Source organism: Hibiscus syriacus, unplaced genomic scaffold, assembly GCF_006381635.1.
Source record: "Hibiscus syriacus cultivar Baekdansim isolate YM2019G1 unplaced genomic scaffold, ASM638163v2 tig00111648_pilon, whole genome shotgun sequence".
Taxonomy (NCBI): domain Eukaryota; kingdom Viridiplantae; phylum Streptophyta; class Magnoliopsida; order Malvales; family Malvaceae; genus Hibiscus; species Hibiscus syriacus.
The window spans coordinates 2,069,749-2,091,991 of record NW_024063145.1 but is presented as its reverse complement, the minus strand read 5'-3'; the positions used below and the strand labels follow the sequence as shown (position 1 = coordinate 2,091,991).

The 22,243-nt window shown below is 33.3% G+C and overlaps 1 protein-coding gene across 1 annotated transcript; it reads right to left on the bottom strand.

Moving 5' to 3' along the window:
- Nucleotides 1-17,172: 17,172 nt before the first annotated feature.
- Nucleotides 17,173-17,718, bottom strand: LOC120166814 (putative RING-H2 finger protein ATL21A). Its single transcript, XM_039176011.1, has one exon. It carries the CDS (start codon nt 17,716-17,718, stop codon nt 17,173-17,175), a length of 546 nt encoding a protein of 181 aa, XP_039031942.1.
- Between the last annotated feature and the right edge of the window lie 4,525 nt (nt 17,719-22,243).

Below are 22,243 nucleotides of genomic sequence, written 5' to 3'. Positions count from 1 at the left end.
GGAGCATTGCTACAAGGCACGGGAAACAAATTCAAACTCATGGTACCTTGATAGTGGATGCTCAAGACATATGACCGGAGACAAAAGCCGGTTCATTGAGCTTAACGCCAAAAATGGAGGAGAAATGACTTTTGGAGACAATTCAAAAGGTCACATTAAAGGTATTGGTACAATAGGTAATACCTCTTCCATACAAATTAAGAATGTTTTATATGTGAATGGATTAAAGCATAATCTATTGAGTATTAGTCAATTATGCGATAAAGGATTCAATGTCTTATTTGAAATTAATGGTTGTAAAGTCATTGACATTGCATCTAATCGGATTATGCTTGTTGGTCATAGAATAGGAAACATTTACATGGTGCATTTAGATTCTATTGATATGACTAATTTATGCCTAGTTGCTAAGGATGAGCATGATAGTTGGTTATGGCATAGGAGACTAGGTCATGCTAGTATGAGTGTTTTGCAACGGTTAATTCAAGGAGACTTAGTAAGAGGGTTGCCTAAGCTTAAATTTGATAATGATAAAATCTGTGATGCTTGTGCTAAAGGAAAACAAAAACGAGTTTCTTTTAAATCTATTAATGATGTATCAACTAGTAGAGTATTACAATTGATCCATTTAGATCTTTTTGGGCCAACTAGAACTACTAGCTTGGGAGGAAAACAATATGGATTTGTCTTGGTAGATGACTATTCTAGATACACTTGGGTTCTATTCTTAAGTACTAAAGATGAAGCATTAGAAAATTTCATCACATTTTCAAAATAATCCAAAATGAAAAAGGTTACTCTATCACTAGTGTTAGAAGTGATCATGGAACTGAATTTGAAAATCTTGGATTTATTGAGTTTTGTAATTCTAATGGTATTAGCCACAATTTTTCAGCACCTAGAACCCCTCAACAAAATGGAGTTGTTGAGAGGAAAAATCGAACTTTAGAAGAAATGGCTAGAACCATGCTTTGTGAAAATAATTTGCCAAAATATTTTTGGGCGGAAGCCACAAATACCGCTTGTTATGTTGTAAATCGAGTAATGATTAGGCCTATTTTAAAGAAAACTCCATATGAAATTCTCAAAAATAAAAAGCCTAACATTAGCTATTTTCATCCTTTTGGATGTAAATGTTTTGTTTTAAACAACGGTAAAGAAAATCTTGGTAAATTTGATGCTAAAAGTGATGAAGGAATTTTTCTGGGTTATTCCTTAAATTCTAAAGCTTATCGTGTATTTAATAAAGAACTTTAGTTGTAGAAGAGTCTATACATGTTGTTTTCGATGATAATCCCCTTCCGAGGAAGGATTCTTCTGTTAATGATGATGTAGGTATTGTACAAGAAAATGACGTTAGACATGACGTTGGAGAATCATCATCAAAGGAAGAAACAAAAGATGAGGAAACTCATGATCCCCTCGAGAATCCAACCATTGAAGAAAGGGAAGTATCTTTTCCAAGAGAGTACAACTATGTCAAAGATGGTGAAATTATAGGTGATCCATCAAAAGGGGTAACTACTCGATCTTCTCTTAGAATATCTATAATTATGTTGCATTTATTTCATGCATAGAGCCTAAGAACATCAAAGAAGCATTAAAAGATGAACATTGGATTATGGCTATGCAAGAAGAATTAAATCAATTTGAGAGAAGTAAAGTATGGACATTAGTTGAAAGGCCTAGTAATAAATCTACTGTAGGTACTAGATGGGTTTTTAGAAATAAACTTGATGAAAGTGGTAATATAGTGAGGAACAAGGCTAGACTTGTTGCTTAAGGCTATACTCAAGAAGAAGGCATAGACTATGATGAAACATACGCTCCCGTAGCTAGGATGGAAGCAATTAGAATGTTATTAGCATTTGCATGTTTCAATGAATTTAAATTATATCAATGGATGTTAAAAGTGCATTTTTAAATGGTTTTATAAAAGAAGAAGTGTACGTGGAACAACCTCCAGGTTTTGAAGATTCAAATTTTCGGATCATGTTTTAAAATTGACAAAAGCTCTTTATGGTTTAAAACAGCTCCTAGAGCTTGGTATGAAAGATTGTCAAATTTTTTAATTGAAAAGGTTTTTTAAAAGGAAAGGTTGACACTACATTATTTTTAAAGAGAAAAGGTAAAGATTTATTAGTAGTTCAAATTTATGTTGATGATATAATATTTGGTTCTACTAATGATGTTCTTTGCCAAGAATTTTCTAAGCTAATGCAAAGTGAGTTTGAGATGAGCATGATGGGGGAGCTCTCATTTTTCTTGGGACTCCAAATCAAGCAAAGAAAAGATGGCATCTTCATTAATCAAGCTAAGTACGTCAAAGATATGCTCAAGAAGTTTGGACTGGAAAATGGGAAACCTCATAACACTCCAATGAGCTCTTCAACAAAGCTTGACTTAGATGAAGGAGGTAAATGTGTAGATGTTAAATTATATAGGTCAATGATTGGCTCCTTGCTTTATCTAACTGCAAGTAGACCGGACATTATGTTTAGTGTTTGCTTATGTGCTAGATTTCAATCATGTCCTAAGGAATCACATTTACTAGCTGTTAAGAGAATCTTTAGAAACCTTAAGGACACTCCTAGTTTAGGACTTTGGTATCCTAGAGACTCTAGCTTTAGCTTGCATGCCTTTTCTGATGCGGATTATGGAGGATGCAAATTAGATAGGAAAATCACCTCCGGTACTTGTCAATTCCTTGGAAATATGTTGATTTCTTGGTTTTCAAAGAAACAAAATTGTGTTGCATTATCTACCACTGAAGCGGAATACATTTCAGCCGGTAGTTGTTGTGCACAAGTTTTATGGATGAAACAACAACTTTTTGATTATGGAATTGAAGTAGGTACCATTCCTATCAAGTGTGACAATACTAGTGCTATTTGTCTCACTAAAAATCCCATCCAACACTCTAGAACTAAGCACATTGAAATAAGACATCACTTCATTAGGGACCATGTCACTAAGGAAGATGTAGTTCTAGAATTTGTTGATACTTTGCACCAATTAGCGGATATTTTTACAAAACCCTTAGATAAAGAAAGATTTTGGACACTTAGAAGAGAATTAGGTTTAACTGACCTATCTTCACTTAGTGTTTAAAATATTTTAGCACTTTTAAATAATATTGAAAAATGCTTATAATAATAATTTTTGATTGCATTCTTGCTATTAGTTAGGGGGAGTTTATGATTCTTAATGAAAATTAATTTTATGTTCAAATAAAGTTTGAAGATTAATTTGATTGATTGAACATAATTAATTTTTGATATATGAGTTGCCATTACCATTAGAGCCAAATTATTTAGCATTTTAAGTGTTTAAAACGGATTTTTGACATTTTTGTGCTTCATGCACCGATGCATTTAACAATGCATCGATGCATCCCTTTGAATATGTATCGATGCATCACCATGATGCACCGATGCATGCCTTGAATAGGCATCGATGCATAAGACCATGCACCGATGCATCCGTCGGGTTTTGGGATTTTAAAGACTTATTTTTCTATTTTATCTCAAAACCTAAAAACTCTTCCTCTAGCCGTTCGTCCCTCTCTCTCTTAATCTCCATTCTTGCTCAAAATCAACGATTTTTCGTCGGAATCTTCAAGCTTTTCAACTCTCAAACCTGCTTCAATCATTAAATCGTGCAAAACAACTCCTCATCCCTCTCAATCCGAATTTTCAAGGTATTTTTCTAAAAACCTCTATTTTACAAATTTATGATTTTAGAACTAGTTTTAATTAGTTCTAGAATGTACATTATATCGGGCATTTATTGTTTGTTGGTTCTAAACTAGATTTTACTACCAATTTCGTCAAAAACAAACAATTTTTCAAAAAATTTTCTTTGAATTTCGAAACTTAAAAAAAAAAACGAAAATTAGTAAGATTTTTGATTTAATTGTTTTGTTTTCATGAAAACTATATTATGATTATCAAATATTATTTTTTAAATAGTTTTCAAAACATGCCCATTAGGATATGGTTTAGAGAACCTTGAATTATTGAGGACTCATTTGAGTTTTGGGAATTGATTGTGCATACATGTGTTTCAAATTGCAGGTGATATTCCTTATTCCGATTTACTTTAATCATGTCTAATCCCAAACGCCCTAGGACATCCTCTAGTCGATCTCACCAAAACCGTCCTCCCGTTCCTCAATATCCTCCTCCCGATCCTCCGATGGAGTAGACTTACTTGCCATGCTTTCTTGTTCTTAAAACTTGGATTTGATTTTTTGTGTTTTGATTGATACTTTGAACTTGATTAATTGTTGGATGTTTGTTTGAGGATGCTTGAACTTATTATATATATTTGGTTTGAAATTTTAACGCTTTCTGTTTATTAATTTTGCATCATTAGAAATTTATGACCAAATTATGCCATTTCACATTTTATTATGAATATTGTTTATGAAAACTAATGGCTAATCTCTCTTTTGATTGTGATCTTAGCAGCCTAATATATATATATATATAATATCAATTGGCTATGTTTTTTTTCAAAATTCTTGTTTAAAACGTTTTTATAGAGTCTTTTTGATTTAACAAAAAGGGGGAGAAAATTTAAGATGTGCTATAGTAAGGGGGAGTAAGTTTTTCAAAATCGATTTCAAAAATAATTTCTTAAACAAATCTTAAAATTACTCAAATGTATTATACTAAATGTTGAAAGCATTCATTTTGCTTTCAAGAACACCATTTGTGCTCATATGTATATTCTTGAGGGAGTTGTAAGGTTATCTCTTTGGCCTCAAAAGAAAGAACAAATTAGTGAATTTGTTGGAAAATCCTTAGTGTGGATAGCTAAGGTAGTGGTCGTAGACTTTGGTTGATAAAGTCAAACCACTCTAAATCGCTGTTCAATTACTTTCAATTTTCTGTAAAAGCTTCCACCAAAATATTTATTGCCAATTCACCCTCCTCTTGGCCGATTCCATCGATCGATTAACTCAACACTTTCCATGCCCATTCTACAAATTGGTGTTCTTGAAAATATTCGAATAACATATCGATAGATAAAGAAATATGATGAAAACAAATACAATTTAAAACATATAGAATAAAATATCTACAACACATAGAGCTAATAATGTTTATTTAATATAATACATAGAGTTGTAATATACAAAATATACATATACATGAAGGACTAGAATGAAAAACAAAAAAATATTACATATCAACATACAAATAACAAAAATAATCATATTTGATGATTTAAGGGATCAAAATGATACTAACAGAAACTTGAAGGACCGAACAACAATTATAAGTAAACCGAACCACAATCAAACATATTAAGCAATATAGGTACCAGAAACGAAAATAATCCATAAATAATGTTAAGGACTAAATAAACTAAACCATAAATATAAAAGGGCCAGTAATAATCAAGTCTAAATGCATTCATACTAAATAGTGACTAAAACAAAAGAATCATCAATGTTGAAAACATTTTTGATATTTCGATATAACAAATTAAGTTAAATGAATTTTAAGATTTTACAAATGATTTTACAATTTTATATTCGATTCAATTAACCGAATATCAAATTATTACTCCAAGTTTTTCAAGATCAATTTTAAACCTTACTAAATGTGTAAAATTGTGATTTGTACTTAAACTATTTTTAAAACAATTTTCACAAAGTATTTTGAACCAAAATCAAAGCCTAAATTCAATTATTTGAGGTGATGCACCGATGCATCAACCATGCATCGATGCATTAGTGAATTAATTGAAACATCGAATGCATTCCATGCACCGATGCATTCTCCATGCATCGGTGCACTCTGAATATTTTCAAAACATCGAATGCATTTGATGCATCGATGCACAAGCCATGCATCGATGCACTCAGGCTATTTTCAAACATCGAATGCATTTCATGCATCGATGCACACTTGGTGCACCGATGCATCAAGTGTTCCAACGGTCAAAATATTTGAATTTTACACGAATGCACCGATGCATACTTGATCATGCATCGATGCATGAGACGCTCCACCTAGAAAAATTAATTGTTTTCACACTTAAACGACTCTATTATCCCCACTAATTATCACCAACGTTCAGAATTGATTCAAGGGGTATTTAACCAAGTTCTGGAGCCATTGATCAACAAGAAGAAACATCAATCAACAAGAAATCATAGAGAAACAAGAGAGAAAGCATCAAACACCAAGTTTGTGCAAATCAAGCCAATTTTCCTTTCAATATTCATTTTGCTTTCAAGAACACCATTTGTGCTCATTTGTAATTATCTTTGAGTGTTCTTTTCTTGTTCTAGAATTGTGCAAACATCTTACCTTGTGAGGTTTTCTTGTAAGTTTGCAAATTTGTAATCTTCTCTTTGGGAAAAAGAGTGTTCTCAAGAGTTGGGGTATACTCTTGAGGGATTTTGTAAGGTTATCTCTTTGGCCTCAAAAGAAAGAAAAAATTAGTGAATTTGTTGGAAAATCCTTAGTGTGGATAGCTAAGGTAGTGGCCGTAGACTTTGTTTGAGAAAGTCGAACCACTGTAAATCGCTGTGCAATTTCTTTAAATTTTCTGCAAAAGCTTCCACGAAATTTTTAATTGCCAATTCACCCCCCTCTTGGACGATTCCTTAGATCGATTAACTCAACAATCAACCTTAGGACCAAACTCAAAAATAAGCAAACATATCATAATATATGAACTGGTGACTTAAATGAATACAGGGCTAAATATACGTTTCAAAACATAAAACACACAACTTTATGCATTAGTAAATACTAAGGACTACAGTTAAATATTATGTAAAATCAATGGTCAAAAGTCTAAATATGAACAAATATAATAACCAAATTATAGGGACTGAAATAAAACATAAAATAAAGGAAGAAACCAGAATAGAAAGATAAAACTTTTATTAAGTGACCAAAACATAAATGTTACAAACCAGGGACCCCTCATGCGCGATTAACCCATGTGCTAAACGCATAAAACCCTAGAACCAAAACGATACCATTTCCATGTGGGGTTATATATCATACTAAGGGTTATGGAACCCCATTTTCTCATTTGAATCTCCATTTGTCACTTCTTACAAAACCAAAAGGGAGATTTCTTTCTCCAAACTAAACCCGCCACCGTGAAAACCTTCCCGACCACCACAGGTAGGCACCGAAAGAAAAAGAAATCGGTCCCAAATAAACCTTCTCTCATCCCTTACTCAAAAACCAAGTCTAAAATCCCCTGAAATACAACCCTTCACCCTAGAACTGAAAAAACTCTAGTGGTTACCTTCTTAAAATCGAAGTCTTTGTCTCGATGGAGATCTCGGTTTTTGCAAAAAACAAAGGTAGACTTTTTTTTTCCATGCTTTTATTTTTTTTCTCTCCGTTTTTTTTTCTTTTCTGGTTTTTTTCTTTTTTTTTCTTCAAATCGATGTCTTTTTTTTTCTTGAATATTCAAAGTTTTCTTTTTTTTTTCTTCGTTCCAATCCCTTCTTTTTGAATCTGGTCCTTCTTTTTATCTTCTTCTTTGTTGATTTTGGTGATGGCTTGTTGTTTCTGAGGAAATAGGGTTTGAGTACCCTATCTCTACAGATTAACAATCCCAGATTTACCTTGAGATATCATTTGATTTGTTCTCATTTTATTGTTTTTTTTACTTTGAGCTGATCTTCTGATTGATTTGGTGTTTTGTCATTGTTGACGACGACGATGGCTCAGGGATCTTTTGGTGACGGCTCACGTGGTGAGAAGACGAGCGGTGAGACTCACGCACCAGCTGGGTGGTGGCTCATTGCTGATAATGGCGGTTGGTTAATATATTTAGGGTTTAAAATCCTAAACTTTAGGTGATATGGACCATTGTATGGGTCCAGATCGAACGATTGATGTTGGAGGTGACTGGCAGCTAAGATGAAAACCCTAACTCATCTGGGTTGAGTGTAATTAGGTCTGAACTGGGTTGGTGGGTTATGATTTAATTTGTTGGGCTTTTTTCCTCGTGGGCTTGTATGCTGGGATTTTTTGGGCTTCAGGTTGGGCCTACAAAATATAATTATAATGTTAATAATAATAATAATAATAATAATTAATTAGAACCCAAACATAAACGAGTGTCTATATCTGCCCCTCTTTGCATATTCTTGTATTAACAGGAATAGGGCAAAGACGACAAGACATCGAGTTTTTGTTCGGTTTTCTTTGTCTCTTTGAAACTTGATGGTTTGTTGTAGATGACGTTGTTCTTTTCGTTGAGGAAATCAGGTCAATCTAGAGATGATTTTGGAGACAAGATGGTTTTATGTGATGAAGAAGTATGGTTATCTGAGGATGACACTGCTCCTACATGTTGAGGAGATCTGGTCGGTGGACGACATTGTTCCTACGTGATGAGGACGTCTAGCTATATTTAGGGATAATTTAGGGACAACACAGTTCCTACGTGATGAGGATATCTGGTTATATGAGAATGATGCTACTCTTACGTTATGAGGAAATCTGGTCGGTGGATGATTGTTCCTATGTGATGAGGACGTCTAGCCATCTTTAGGGATAATTTGTTTCAAGAGAAACTATCTCAAGAAAGACAAAATTTGTTTCAAGGGAAACAATCTCAATTATTTATGTTTCAAGAGAAACTGTCTCAAGAGAGACAAAACTTTGTTTCAAGAGAAATTGTCTCAATCGTGACGAAACTTTGTTTCGAGAGAAACTGTCTAAAGCGAGACAAAATTTATTTCAAGGGAAACAATCTCAGTTGTTTATGTTTTAAGAGAAACTATCTTAAGAGAGACAAAACTTTGTTTTAAGAGAAACTGTCTCAACCGAGATGAAACTTTGTTTCGAGAGAAACTATCTCAAGCAAGACAAAATTTGTTTCAAGGGAAACAATCTCAATTGTTTATGTTTCAAGAGAAACTGTCTCAAGAGAGACAAAAAATTGTTTCAAGAGAGAGTATTTCAAGCGAGACGAAACTTTATTTCGAGAGAAACTATCTCAAGCGAGACAAAATTTGTTTCAAGGGAAATAATCTCAATTGTTTATGTTTCAAGAGAAACTATCTCAAGAGAGACAAAACTTTGTTTCAAGAGAAACTATCTCAAGCGAGACTAAACTTTGTTTCGAGAGAAACTATCTCAATGGTTTATATTTTGCTAGTGAAAAAATTTTCGAATTTGTGTTTCGAAGAAAAAACTGTCTCAAGTGAGGCGAAATTTGTTTTGAGAGCAATCTTAAGCAAGATAAATTTTATTTCAAGTGAAACAATTTCAAAATGGGAAATTGTCTCAAGTGAGATGAAATTTGTTTTTAAGAAAAATTGTCTCAAGTAAGACAAAATTTGATTTTACGAAAACAATCTCAAGTGAGATCAATTTTGTTTCAAGAAAAAATTGTCTTTAGCGAGACGAAGCTTTGTTTCAAGAGAAATAATCTGAAAGGCGACAGACAGTTTGCTTCTTCATGTTGAGGAGATCTAGCTTCCTTTAGAAGATCTGATCATTCACTTCAGGATGTCAAATCTGTGGATGACATTGTTCTTTCATGTTGAGGACATCTGGTCATCACCAAACTTTATTTACTAAAAGATCAATATGATGCATTTATGAATGATTATCTTGAATGTTTTATGGGTGTATTATGAAGTTTATTTCATGTGTTTGATTTGATCAATTTTTTAATTTGTCCTCATGAGAGGGTAAAATGTCTTTAAGAAAGACAAGATTTCAAGTAAAATTTTTAAAAGTATCCTCATGAGAGGGAAAATGAAAGTCTTTATTGCACATGTTGATGAACGTTTGATGCAAATATGCAAAATCATGTGTATATATGATGATGCATGTTTCTTAATTAATGGTAGGAATGAGCGCACAAGTAGTTTTCATTCTCTTCCTAATTCAGATGTCTTTATTTTCCACCAGGGTGTACTCTTGCAAACTTTGACTTGCAATAATTTGTTTTCCTTGTCCCCAAATTTTACCCCAAAAAATTTGGCTTCCCTTGCCCCATCTTCGATTATGAACTTCTTAGAGATATTTGTTGAATTCCAAGAAATACTTCCAGAGAGACTATCTTGTTTGAAAATGCTTTTCTTTCTTACTGAAGAAAGAATATCTGAATTTGTATTGTCGAATGAACTAAAATAATGCCCCATCTTCGACCTCACAATTGAAGTAAATAACAAAACATGAGTTTATTGAATATCAAAAGAATCAACTCTCTTTTAATGTTTCATAATTACAAATCTTTGACAAATTTCAGGATCGACAGGTTGGTTTTGAGGTTAGTTACCTAAATTTTAAGGTTTGTTTATTCGATTCATCATTTTTCCTTTTCTCGATCTTCGTGAAAATTATGACATACCCTCTTTATTAGTTTGGTATTTTGATCAGAGATGAACAAAATGACACAACTAGCATAGTCAATTACTAGACTTTTTAGAACACTTCTATTTCAGTTCTCTAAAATCTTCCATTTGTTCAAGCTTCGTACACTCATTTAGCCAAGACAGTGCAGAAATATCGATCTAAAAATGAGATTCCTGAGTGCTCGTGTGAAATTGACTATAACAGGTTTTCCTCAACTCTCTTAGTCCATATTCACCGAAACTTCTTATTTAGTAAATTTGATTTAGTTTGCCATGGTTTGGCTAGCTGAATTCAGTTTTATTTTAAAATTGCCTTATTTGGCTAGTTAAAGGATTCATGTAATCACAAAATTTTTGACTTGACAATCACAGTGGAGCAAACACCGAATTTCCCATTACCCGATCAATGTCATGGTTTGAATATAATCTATTCATAAAGCTAGGGCTTTTGAGTTTCCTCTATAACCAATTGCTTTAACGGAATAGATCAGCTTTATTGTATACATATAATTATATTCTGGTATACAAATTCAATTTTTTAAGCTTGTCAAGAAGAACCTATTATAGTCTAGGTGTTGTTGAAGGTTAGAGAATCTCATAGTTAAAGTTCAATTTCCAAGCAACTTACCTAAACTAGATTCACTTACTCGACCATTCCATCTGTGAAGATCATGATCACATTGAACGTCATCAACGGAAGTGGAAACCAATTAGCTTTGCAATCTCATATGCAAGATGCCCCATTTTGTCCGCTCCTAATACATACCTTAATGCCAAGCCCTTTGATTGACTCCACATGCAAGGAGAAAGCTAGCTTGGTCCCTGTAAGAGAATGTTATGTATTCTGGTGTATATTCTAGAGTAGGATTAGGGGTTCTTTTTTTACAAAGGTTTAATCTTGTCATTTGCCAAAGATTTACAACCTCGATTATTAAAGAGCTTTTTATTGAGTTGATATTCAAAGAATTTCAAGATTAAAATTTGCTCATTTCTCATTACCTTAGAAGGAAACATTTTATTTAAAATGTTCGAACGTCAAATGACTTACAAACATTCAAACATAGGAAGAAAACAAGTTCAAACAAGATGAATGCTTTTAATGAGAGTGCAAGAAAATTTCTGATGGATATCATAGTCCACTCCTGATCGGAATGCCCTATTACTCATCGAATGTCCAAGCCCCTAAATCAATCAGATTTTGGATTTTGCACTTCAATGCCCCACAATTCTCAATAGTGTGCCCTGAGCTCCTAATATGGTAGCTATATATGGCGTTAACATCATGGCCTTTAGGATATGTGGTCTCTTTTGGTTTGGATTGAACTGGAGTCATAAGGTTCTTCTCAACTAGTGTTTGGAGTGATTCCTCATACGTCATTGGAATTGGATTGATGTGAATCTTTTCATGGAACACCTTATGAGGTTTGATCCTCTGATTAGCTAGATAAGATCCCACTATGTTAATCTCGGCTCTTGACTCAATGTCAGTACTACTAGCCTCTTATCTCGCCATTCTTGACAACTCTATCAATCATTTCTCCACACATGATAGCTATAGAGAAACTCTTAGTGGAAGCTTCTATCATGTGGTTAATATATTGAGGTATTAATGTATCGATGAATAAAGTAATGAACTCCCTTTCAATCATTGGTGGATGCACTTGATATACAACATCCCTCTATTGTTGTGCATATTGTCGGAAGTTCTCATCACACTTCATCTCCATATTTTGCAGCGTTGTTCGATCAAGGGTCATATCAGTCATGTGTTTGTACTGACACAAAAAGGAATGAGTCAAATCCTTCCAGGAGTGGATTTGAGTACGACTCAATTGCTTATACCACTTAGAAGCGGGTCCAGTCAAACTGTCTTGAAAGTAGTGGATCAATATCTGATCATTGTTGGTGTATCCAATCATCCTTCGAATAAACATCATGAGATGGGCAGTAGGGCAACTGGTTCCATTGTATTTTTCAAAATCAGGCATTTTGAATTTGAGCGGGAGCATCAAATCAGGAACTAAGACTTGTTCTCTTGCATCAATTTCATTATGAGAGTTTTGTCCTCTCATCCCCTTGAATGTCTCTCTACACCACTTTTTTAAGTTCTCACTGATCTCATTCTTGTCTTTTTTTCATCTCATCGGGATTAGACATGTCGTGATTAGTATTATCATGAGGATCTAACATAATTGCTTGAGTTTTAGTGGCGAATAAGTCTACTTGGTGGCTTAGAAGCCTGTTGGGCGAAATGAGTAGTTGTGGACTAATCTGTGCCATCACATATTCAGAGGTTTCCATGGTCGAAAATCTTCTCTTTGCCTCATTCTTGGTTGAACTCAGTCAATTTTGTTATAATTTGGTCAACTAGGTGGTCCTGGTTTTGCAAGATGCGATTCACAGTGGCCTTTTGCGCTTGCTCCATTTTAGCTTCCCAATCTATTTGCATCCTTTGCAAATTATCTTCTAGTTCTTTCTTCAGTTTCTTAAATTTTGCTTCCATGCTCAGTACTGTGTGAATGAAGTTGCATAGTTAGAAATATCTCCTCAGAGTCCTCCACGAGATAAATCCATGTATCCATGATTAATGCATGTAAAAATGCCTAAATGAATGTCATGCATAATGCAGATGAAAAAAGTGTTAGTCCCAACGATGAATATCATTGAATAATTTTCACCAGAGATAAAAGTCTTTACATTGAAAGATAGTCCATTTTACAAACATTCTTTTGCTTGGATGTTGAGTCTGAAATAGGTCAATGTTTCGTCTCGGAGCTTCATCCTTGAAAATTATGCCCCTCGAATGACCTGTAACGTAACTCGGTTAATGCCCCAACAGTGTTGAAGTCACGCGTCACTCCTTTGTGATTAGCGATGGAACGATCGTAGACAAACTCTTCTACTGGATTACTTCTCGGATCAATGTATCATCTTTCCAATCTCGAATATTGCACGATCTTCTAGCAAGTTTCCTTCTTGCACTTTATGAATTTCTTTTAGCCTTCGGTCTGTGTCTGTGTACGTGACTGCTTGATTGAAAACTTTTATTTCACCTTGTGAAAATTTTCACTTGAATATCCCCTTGCGGGTCAACACCTTCACATTATGTCATGTTGATGAAATGCAATGCAAAAATGTGAAAATGACAAAAATAAAAGAAACGAGTTAGTACAGGTAAAATAATTGATGGAATTAAATGATGCTATTTAAATGTATCACCTACCTAATCATGATATCTACCCAAAATTATTTATTTAAAAAATAATCCTAACCACAAATAATTTATAGTTGTACGCTTTTATTCAAAAAGAATAATATATTCTATGAACTTAAATCAAAAGGTAAAGGTTCAAGAACACTCATCTTTTGTGTACACTTATTTTGGCACCTACCGATGGATAAAGCCGATAAAGGTTCGGTATGGCTATACCTAGGGTGACCGTTCTACGGTTCACTATATGCATGGTTTCGGCTCTATGAGGAAATAATACTCAAATTGTCCTTGATGTCAGTGCCCATTGGGCTACCAAACCCTCAATCCTAACCCATTACAGGCGTAAACGAATCGAGTTCAATTCGAGGGGATTCACTTCCTTATACCCATACGAGGAATAAATCCCTACGAAGGTATAAGGTATGTGTACCCCAGAGGTTATTGCTAAAACTCATACGAAGAATAAATTTTACGAGAGTAAAGCGTTCACTCACTTACTTGAAACAAAGCTCGAGTCTAGAGCTTATGTCATGCAAATGCACGTGATGTGTGTAAGGAGGAACATACAAACCTTTGACTCTAAAGAAAAAAAAACTCTCAATAGAAACTTGAACATTGCTGAAAACAAAAATTAAAATGTTAGTATAAAAAATAAAGAATTTAGAAAAATTTAAATAAATGGATCATAAGTTAACTATAGACTCAAACTTATAATTTCCTACTACGACAATGTGTAAGCGACTTACAGTCTGACTCTCTAAAAAAGTCCCCAGTAGAGTGGCCAAGCTGTCATAACCATTTTTTTAAAAAAATAATTATGATTATATTTGAAAAATTGGCAATTTTGTATTAATTTGAATTAAATTGAATAGGAGTCATCATTGACCTTTAAATTAGGTAGGCCGAATACCTAAAAACATCTTTTAAACAATTCAGAAAAATAATTTAAAAGAAAAAAATAGGTCTGCGTTTACCAAAAATTCTATTTAACGGGTCCGAGAGTCGATTACACGTGGGGAAGGATAAGCACCCCCCACAACGCCCAAAATTGGTACTTAATCGCTATATATTGTCGCGGTAGTGGAAATTATGAATTGAATATAAAGTTAGAATGTGATCCATTTATGAAAGTTAATTAATTTGCTTCAAATTATTTATTAGGGAAAATCATTTAATTTGAAAAGAAATAGTGAGATTTGCTCATCCTCCGACAGGAAGGCTATCTATTCTATTTCTTGCCTAAAAAGAATATTCCCTCCTCGATTTGAAAAAAACGCGAATCGAATATAAATTGAACATCAACATATACAAAAAAAAAATTGTTATTTAGAGAAACATGCATTGCATTATTTAACTTGAAATAAGAAAATGAATTGGTGTTCGAACGTCGTATCAGATCGCACTACTTCAACCAATCAATACTTTCCATGTCCATTCTACAAATTGTTGTTCTTGAAAATATTCGGATAACATATCGATAGATAAAGAAATATGATGAAAACAAATAGAATTTAAAATCTATAGAATAAAATATCTACAACACATAGAACTAATAATGTTTATTTAATATAATACATATAGCTATAATATACAAAATATATATATACATGAAGGATTAGAATGAAAAACAAAAAAAATATTATATATCAACATACAAATAAAAAAAATAATCATATTTGGTGATTTAAGGGATCAAAATGATACTAACAGAAACTTGAAGGACCAAACAACAATTATAAGCAAACCAGAACTACAATTGAACATATTAAGCAATATAGGTGCCATAAATGAAAATAATCCATAAATAATGTTAAGGATTAAAATGAACTAAACCATGAATATAAAAGGGCCGATAATAATTAAGCCTAAATGCATTCATACTAAATAGTGACTAAAACAAAAGAATCATCAACCTTAGGACCATATTAAAAAATAAGCAAACATATAAATATGAATTGGTGACTTAAATGAATACGAGGCTAAAATATGATTTAAAACATAAAACACACAACTTTATACATTAGTAAATACTAAGGACTACAATCAAATATTATGTAAAATCAACGGTCAAAAGTCTAAATATGAACAAATATAATAACCAAATTATAGGGACCAAAATAAAACATAAAATAAAGGAAGAAACCGAAATGGAAAGATAAAACTTTCATTAAGTTACTAAAACGCAAATGTTACAAAGTAGGGACCCTCATGCGCAATTAACCCATGCTCTAAACGCATGGAACCCTAACGCCAAAATGACGTTGTTTCCTGGTGGGGTTATATATCATACTAAGGGTTCTGGAACCCCATTTTCTCATTTTAATCTCTCATTGCCATTTCTTACAAAACCAAAGGGGGTGAATTCTTTCTCCAAACTAAACCCGTCACCGTGAAAACATTCCCGGCCACCACGGGTTGACGCTGAAAGAAAAAGAAATTGGTCCCAAATAAACCTTCTCTCAGCCCTTACTCAAAAACCAAGTCTAAAATCCCTGAAATGAAACCCTTCACCCTAGATCTAAAAAAGTCTAGTGGTTACCTTCTTAAAATTGAAGGTTTTGTCTCGATGGAGATCACGGTTCCATCCAAGAACAAATGTCGACTCCTTTTTTCGATGTTTTTCTTATTTTTTTCTCTCTGTTTCTTTTTCCTTTTCTGGTTTTTTTCTTCTTATTTTTTGAACCGATGTCTCTTTTTTTCTTCTTCTTTTTCTTGAATGTTCGAAGTCTTCTCTTTTTTCTTCATTCCAGTCCCCTCTTTTTTAATCTGGTATTCCTTTTTATCTTATTCTTTATTGATTTTGGTGATGGCTTGTTGTTTCTAAGGAAATAGGGTTTGAGTACTCTATATTTGCATATTGGCAGTCCCAGATTTACCTTGGGATATCATTTGATTTGTTCTCATTTTTTATTTTTTTAACTTTGAGTTGATCTTCTGATTGATTTGGTGTTTTGTCACTATTGATGACGGTGGTGACTTGAGGTTCTTTCAGTGGAAGCTCACGTGGAGAGAAGACGAGCAATGGGACTCATGCGTCGGCTAGGTGGTGGCTCATTGCTGACAGCGATGACTGGTTAATATATTTAGAGTTTAAAACCCTAAACTTTAGGCGATCTGGACCGTTGGATGGGTCCATATCGAACGTCAAGGATGGGTCCATATCGAACGCTGACGTTGGACGTGACTTGCAGTTAAGATAAAAACCCCAAACTGGTCTAGGTTGAGTGTAATCGGGTTGGTGGATTATGCTTTGGGTTGTTGGGCTTGTTTCCTTGTGGGCTTGTATACTGGGATTTGTTGGGCTTCGGGTTGGGCCTACAAAATGTAATTATAATGGTAATAATAATAATAATAATAATAATAATAATAATAATAATAATAATAATAATAATAATAATAATAATAATAATAATTAGTTAGAACCCGGACAAAAATGGGTGTCTACACCCAATAACTAGAAAATTGAAACATGCTACTCTGCATCAGAGCATACTTGGATTCAAAACAACAGAGTATCCAATGTCAAAGCCTGTATTATTCTTGTACTGGCAAATGCCTTCCCTGTCTAAACACCTTTTACAATCTGATTCATTCCACCTTAACCATATCCTATCATCAAGAAATTCCCATTTTCCAGCAACGGCAACGAGACCGTCTCTATTTCCCAACACGACGAGAACGATTTGAACAGATCTGGTCGGTCCACCGGTATCACCACGGTACAATTATAATCACTACTAAGACAAGGAGTATATGTTAGGTTTAATGTTTCCATGTAGGGTACATTATAGGAGCTGTTGAGCAGCGTGAAGTTCTGTAGGTAGTCTTGGTGGAATGGTGTGACAGTGGTATCAAACCCTTCCAGTAGATGTTTCGCAAGGCAATTATCTGGATCGCCTATCACAATGAATTGCACATAATAGTTGATGACTTGAACTGTGAAATTACCCGATGATGGGAATGTTATGATGGTGTCGGTCTGGTTATTGCATGAGAGGTCGAAGCCTGGATAGCCGCACCGGGTTTCGTTTTTGAGCTGAAATGGGAAGTTGATCTCCTGGTACCCGCATTTTGGTTGACAGATATCGCTCGTGGTCGATGATATAAGAGTGAAAGAGATGATGAAACAAAGCTTGGAACCCATTTCATGTGGTCTAGTGTTTTAGTTTTAGTTTCTCTTTATTGGAACAAGAGATGAGGGGTTTCTCACCATTCAAACATCTAATTTCTACTCTCACCTCGGACCAAATGTTGGTTTTCCTTTTAAATTATTAAACTAAAAGGTAAATTATGCGTTTAATACCAAAATCATCAATTTTGGTCTGTTTTAGTATCTAAACTTTCATTTTTTCAAAACCATTCCTAATTTTTAGTTTTTGTTTCATTTTAGTACCATGTCTTTAAAAACTTAACAGACGGGCTCATCGATCGCCGCATCTACAGTCGCCGATCGTCAAATCCATCGGCTAATGAAGCCCAAACTTTTCAGCCTACATCTTTTCGACCCCCTAAACATTATTTTTGGCCTCCATTTTAATGTAAAATGCCTCAATCTCCCTAATTCGACGATGAACTCTTCAACTTATTCTTCCTCTAATCTCTTTCGTCAACCATCATTTGGGCCTAAATTTGGACTATGTTGGTTGACTCATCATTCTCTCGTGGTTCACTGTTCAGATTGACTGTTTGTCCACCAGAGCTATGCCCCGTCAGCCTGTCCGTTATGTTTTTAACGATAGGGTACTAAAATGAAAGTTTTGGTATGGTTTTGAAAAAAATTGAATGTTTAGGTACTAAAGCAGACCAAAAGTGATAGTTTAGGCACTAAACACATAATTTACCCTAAATTAAATGATAAAAAAGTCTCCAATCGGATGGTGACATATCTCACTATCTGATTGTGGACTAAATTTATTGAATTAAATTTAAAATTAGGATCGAATTGATAGAATGTGTAAGTAATAAGGATTATATGTGTGATTATATTGATTTTATTAATCGCGTCAGTGCCTCCGTTAAATGTTAACGGTCGGTGGTTTGATTAACAACAATTAAATAATTAAAGGATTCGATTGTCAAAATAAAAAATGACAATCATTAAGTGGTCATCGATATAATTTATCTATAATATGATAATAATTTCTTTTTTGACAAATTATAAATCTAATCATAATCTTACTTAAAGGGGAGAGAAGTGAGACTCTAGGAGACTGAATAAGAGTTCTCCTAATGAGTCCAGAATTTATGATCTAAAAGAATATAAAGGAATAAAGATGAACAACTTGACTAATTGAATACGTATATTTTTCCATAATATGATATTACAAGTTACCCTAGAACTGTGTTAATTCATGGGAAAACTTTTTTTTGTTGAAGCATAATACCAAAAGTAGGAGCTTCCTTAATAAGATAATTCCAATGAGAAATTAATAAGACAAATTGGAGAGAGTTGACCTTAGAAATAATGTTGAAATTACCAATTCGGCAGCTAATGTCATAAATTTATTTCTTCACTAATTGTTTGCAAATTGAAAAAAACTAAATTTAAACAAAGAAACAACTGAATTATATTGATTGATATTTGATTATTTGTCATTTGTGCATTAAAGTAAAAAAACGTCTCTTTCTTAAAATTAAAGTAAAAAAAATTTGTACCAAAGAATTGATTTAAGTGATAAGCAATATGATATCGTTTAAGTAGATTTCGAGTTTAAGGCCTTGTGTAAGTAAAAAAAATCCTATTAAAAAACTTATCCACTAAAATCAGACGTACAACACAAGTCAAACATAGGAGAACGAAACGGAAAAAAATTCAAAATATTTGTTTGATAGTTGCCGCGTTATTTCCAAGATCAAGAGGCACTTTATGTTTTAAAAACAATATAGTGTCAACCTTCCCTTTTGAAAAACCTTTTTCAATTAAAAAGTTTGATAATCTTTCATACCAAGCTCTAGGAGCTTGTTTTAAACCGTAAAGCCCTTTTGTTAATTTAAGAACATGATCTGGAAATTTTAAATCTTCAAAACCTGGAGGTTGTTCCATATACACTTCTTCTTTTATAAAACCATTTAAAAATTCACTTTTAACAACCATTTGATATAATTTAAATTCATGAAAGCATGCAAATGCTAATAACATTCTAATTGCTTCCATCCTAGCTACGGGAGAATACGTTTAATCATAGTCTATGCCTTCTTCTTGAGTATAACCTTGAGCAACAAGTCTAGCCTTGTTTCTCACTATATTACCACTCTCATCAAGCTTATTCCTAAATACCTATCTAGTACCTACAGTAGATTTATTACTAGGCCTTTCAACTAATGTCAAAACTTTTCTTCTCTCAAATTGATATAACTCTTCTTGCATAGCCATAATCCAATGTTCATCTTTTAATGCTTCTTTAATATTCTTAGGCTCTATGCATGAGATAAATACAACATAATTACAAATATTTCTAAGAGAAGATTGAGTTGTTACCCCTTTGGATGGATCACCTATAATTTCACCATCCTTGACATAGTTGTACTCTCTTGGGTAAGATACTTCCCTTTCTTCAATGGTTGGATTCTCGAGAGGATCATGGGTTTTCTCGTCTTTCGTTTCTTCCTTTGATGATGGTCTCCAATGTCATGTCTAACGTCATTTGTATTTATAACACCTACAAGAATCCTTTATCGAAAGGAGATTATCATCGAAAACATGTATAGATTCTTCTAAAACCAAAGTTCTTTTATTAAATACTCGATCAGCTTTAGAATTTAAGGAATAACCCATAAAAATTCCTTCATCACTTTTGGCATCAAATTTGCCAAGATTGTCTTTACCGTTGTTTAAAACAAAACATTTACATCCAAAAGGATGAAAATAGCTAATGTTAGGTTTTTTAGTTTTAAAAAGTTCATATGGAGTTTTCTTTAAAATAGGCCTAATCATTACTCGATTAATAACATAACAAGCGGTATTTATGGCTTCCGCCCAAAAATATTTTGGCAAATTGTTTTCACAAAGCATGGTTCTAGCCATTTCTTCTAAAGTTCGATTTTTCCTCTCAATAACTCCATTTCGTTGAGGGGTTCTAGGTGCTGAAAAATTATGGCTAATACCATTTGAATTATAAAATTTAGTAATTCCAAGATTTTCAAATTCAGTTCCATGATCACTCCTAACACTAGTTATAGAGTAACATTTTTCGTTTTGGATTACTTTTGAAAACGTGATGAATTTTTCTAATGCTTCATATTTAGTACGTAAGAATAGAACCCAAGTATATCTAGAATAGTCATCTACCAAGACAAATGCATATTATTTTCCACCCAAGCTAGTAGTTCTAGATGGCCCAAAAAGATCTAAGTGGATCAATTGTAATACTCTACTAGTTGATACATCATTAATGGATTTAAAAGAAACTCGCTTTTGTTTTCCTTTAGCACAAGCATCACAGATTTTATCATTATTAAATTTTAGTTTACGCAACCCTCGAACTACATCACCTTGAATTAGCCGTTGCAAAACGCTCATACTAGCATGTCCTAGTCTCCTATGCCATAACCAACTATCATGCTTATCCTTAGCAACTAGGCATAAATTAGTCATATCAATAGAATCTAAATGCACCATGTAAATGTTTCATATTCTATGACCAACAAGCATAATCCGATTAGATGCAATGTCAATGACTTTACAACCATTAGTTTCAAACATGACATTTAATCCCTTATCACATAATTGACTAATACTCAAAAGATTATGCTTTAACCCATTCACATTTAAAACATTTTTAATTTGTATGGAAGAGGTATTACCTATTGTACCTATATCTTCAATGTGACCTTTTGAATTATCACCAAAAGTCACTTCTCCTCCATTTTTGGAGTTATGCTCTATGAACCGGCTTTTGTCCCCGTCATGTGTCTTGAGCATCCACTATCAAGGTACCATGAGTTTGAATTTGTTTCCCGTGCCTTATAGCAATGCTCATTTTCCTACAAATATAGATTAATTTCTAATTTTTGGTACCCAAATTCTTTTGGGTCCATATTCATTAGTTTCCAAAATCCTAGTCCCCTTAGGTATCCATTTGTGTAAGATATCCTTATCTTTAGTAGTAATGAGTCCTTTAGGAACCCATAAACTTCTAACAATTTTTCCATTAGAGGTTCTTCGGGGACCTCTATGATTGTAGTTTTTAAAACTTTTTCTAACAAAGTTGGATTTTGAATTTTCTTCATTTTCAAAACATTTTGTTCCAACTTTATCAAAAAAAGCTTTAAGATCATCAATTTTCTTTTGATGATAATCATTGACCTTTGAAAGTAAATTTTGCAAATCTGAATTTTTCTTTTCAAACTCTTCTAGTTTGATTTGCAAATCTTTGATTTTACTTTTAAAATCATTGTTGGTCTTGGATATGAGCTTATTTTCAATTTTCAATTTTGAGACATCATTTTTATATTTTAAAAATATCATTTTTATATTTTAAAAATAATTTCTCATGATCCGAAGCCAACCCATTATATTCCTCTAATAACTCTTCATAAGATAAATCATCTAATTCAGATGAGTTAGAGGTTACCTTAGAATCTTTCCCGAGTGCCATCAAGCACAAGTTTGCTACTTCTTGTTCCTCTTCATCAGAACCTTCTTCATCGCTCCATGTAGCCACATGATC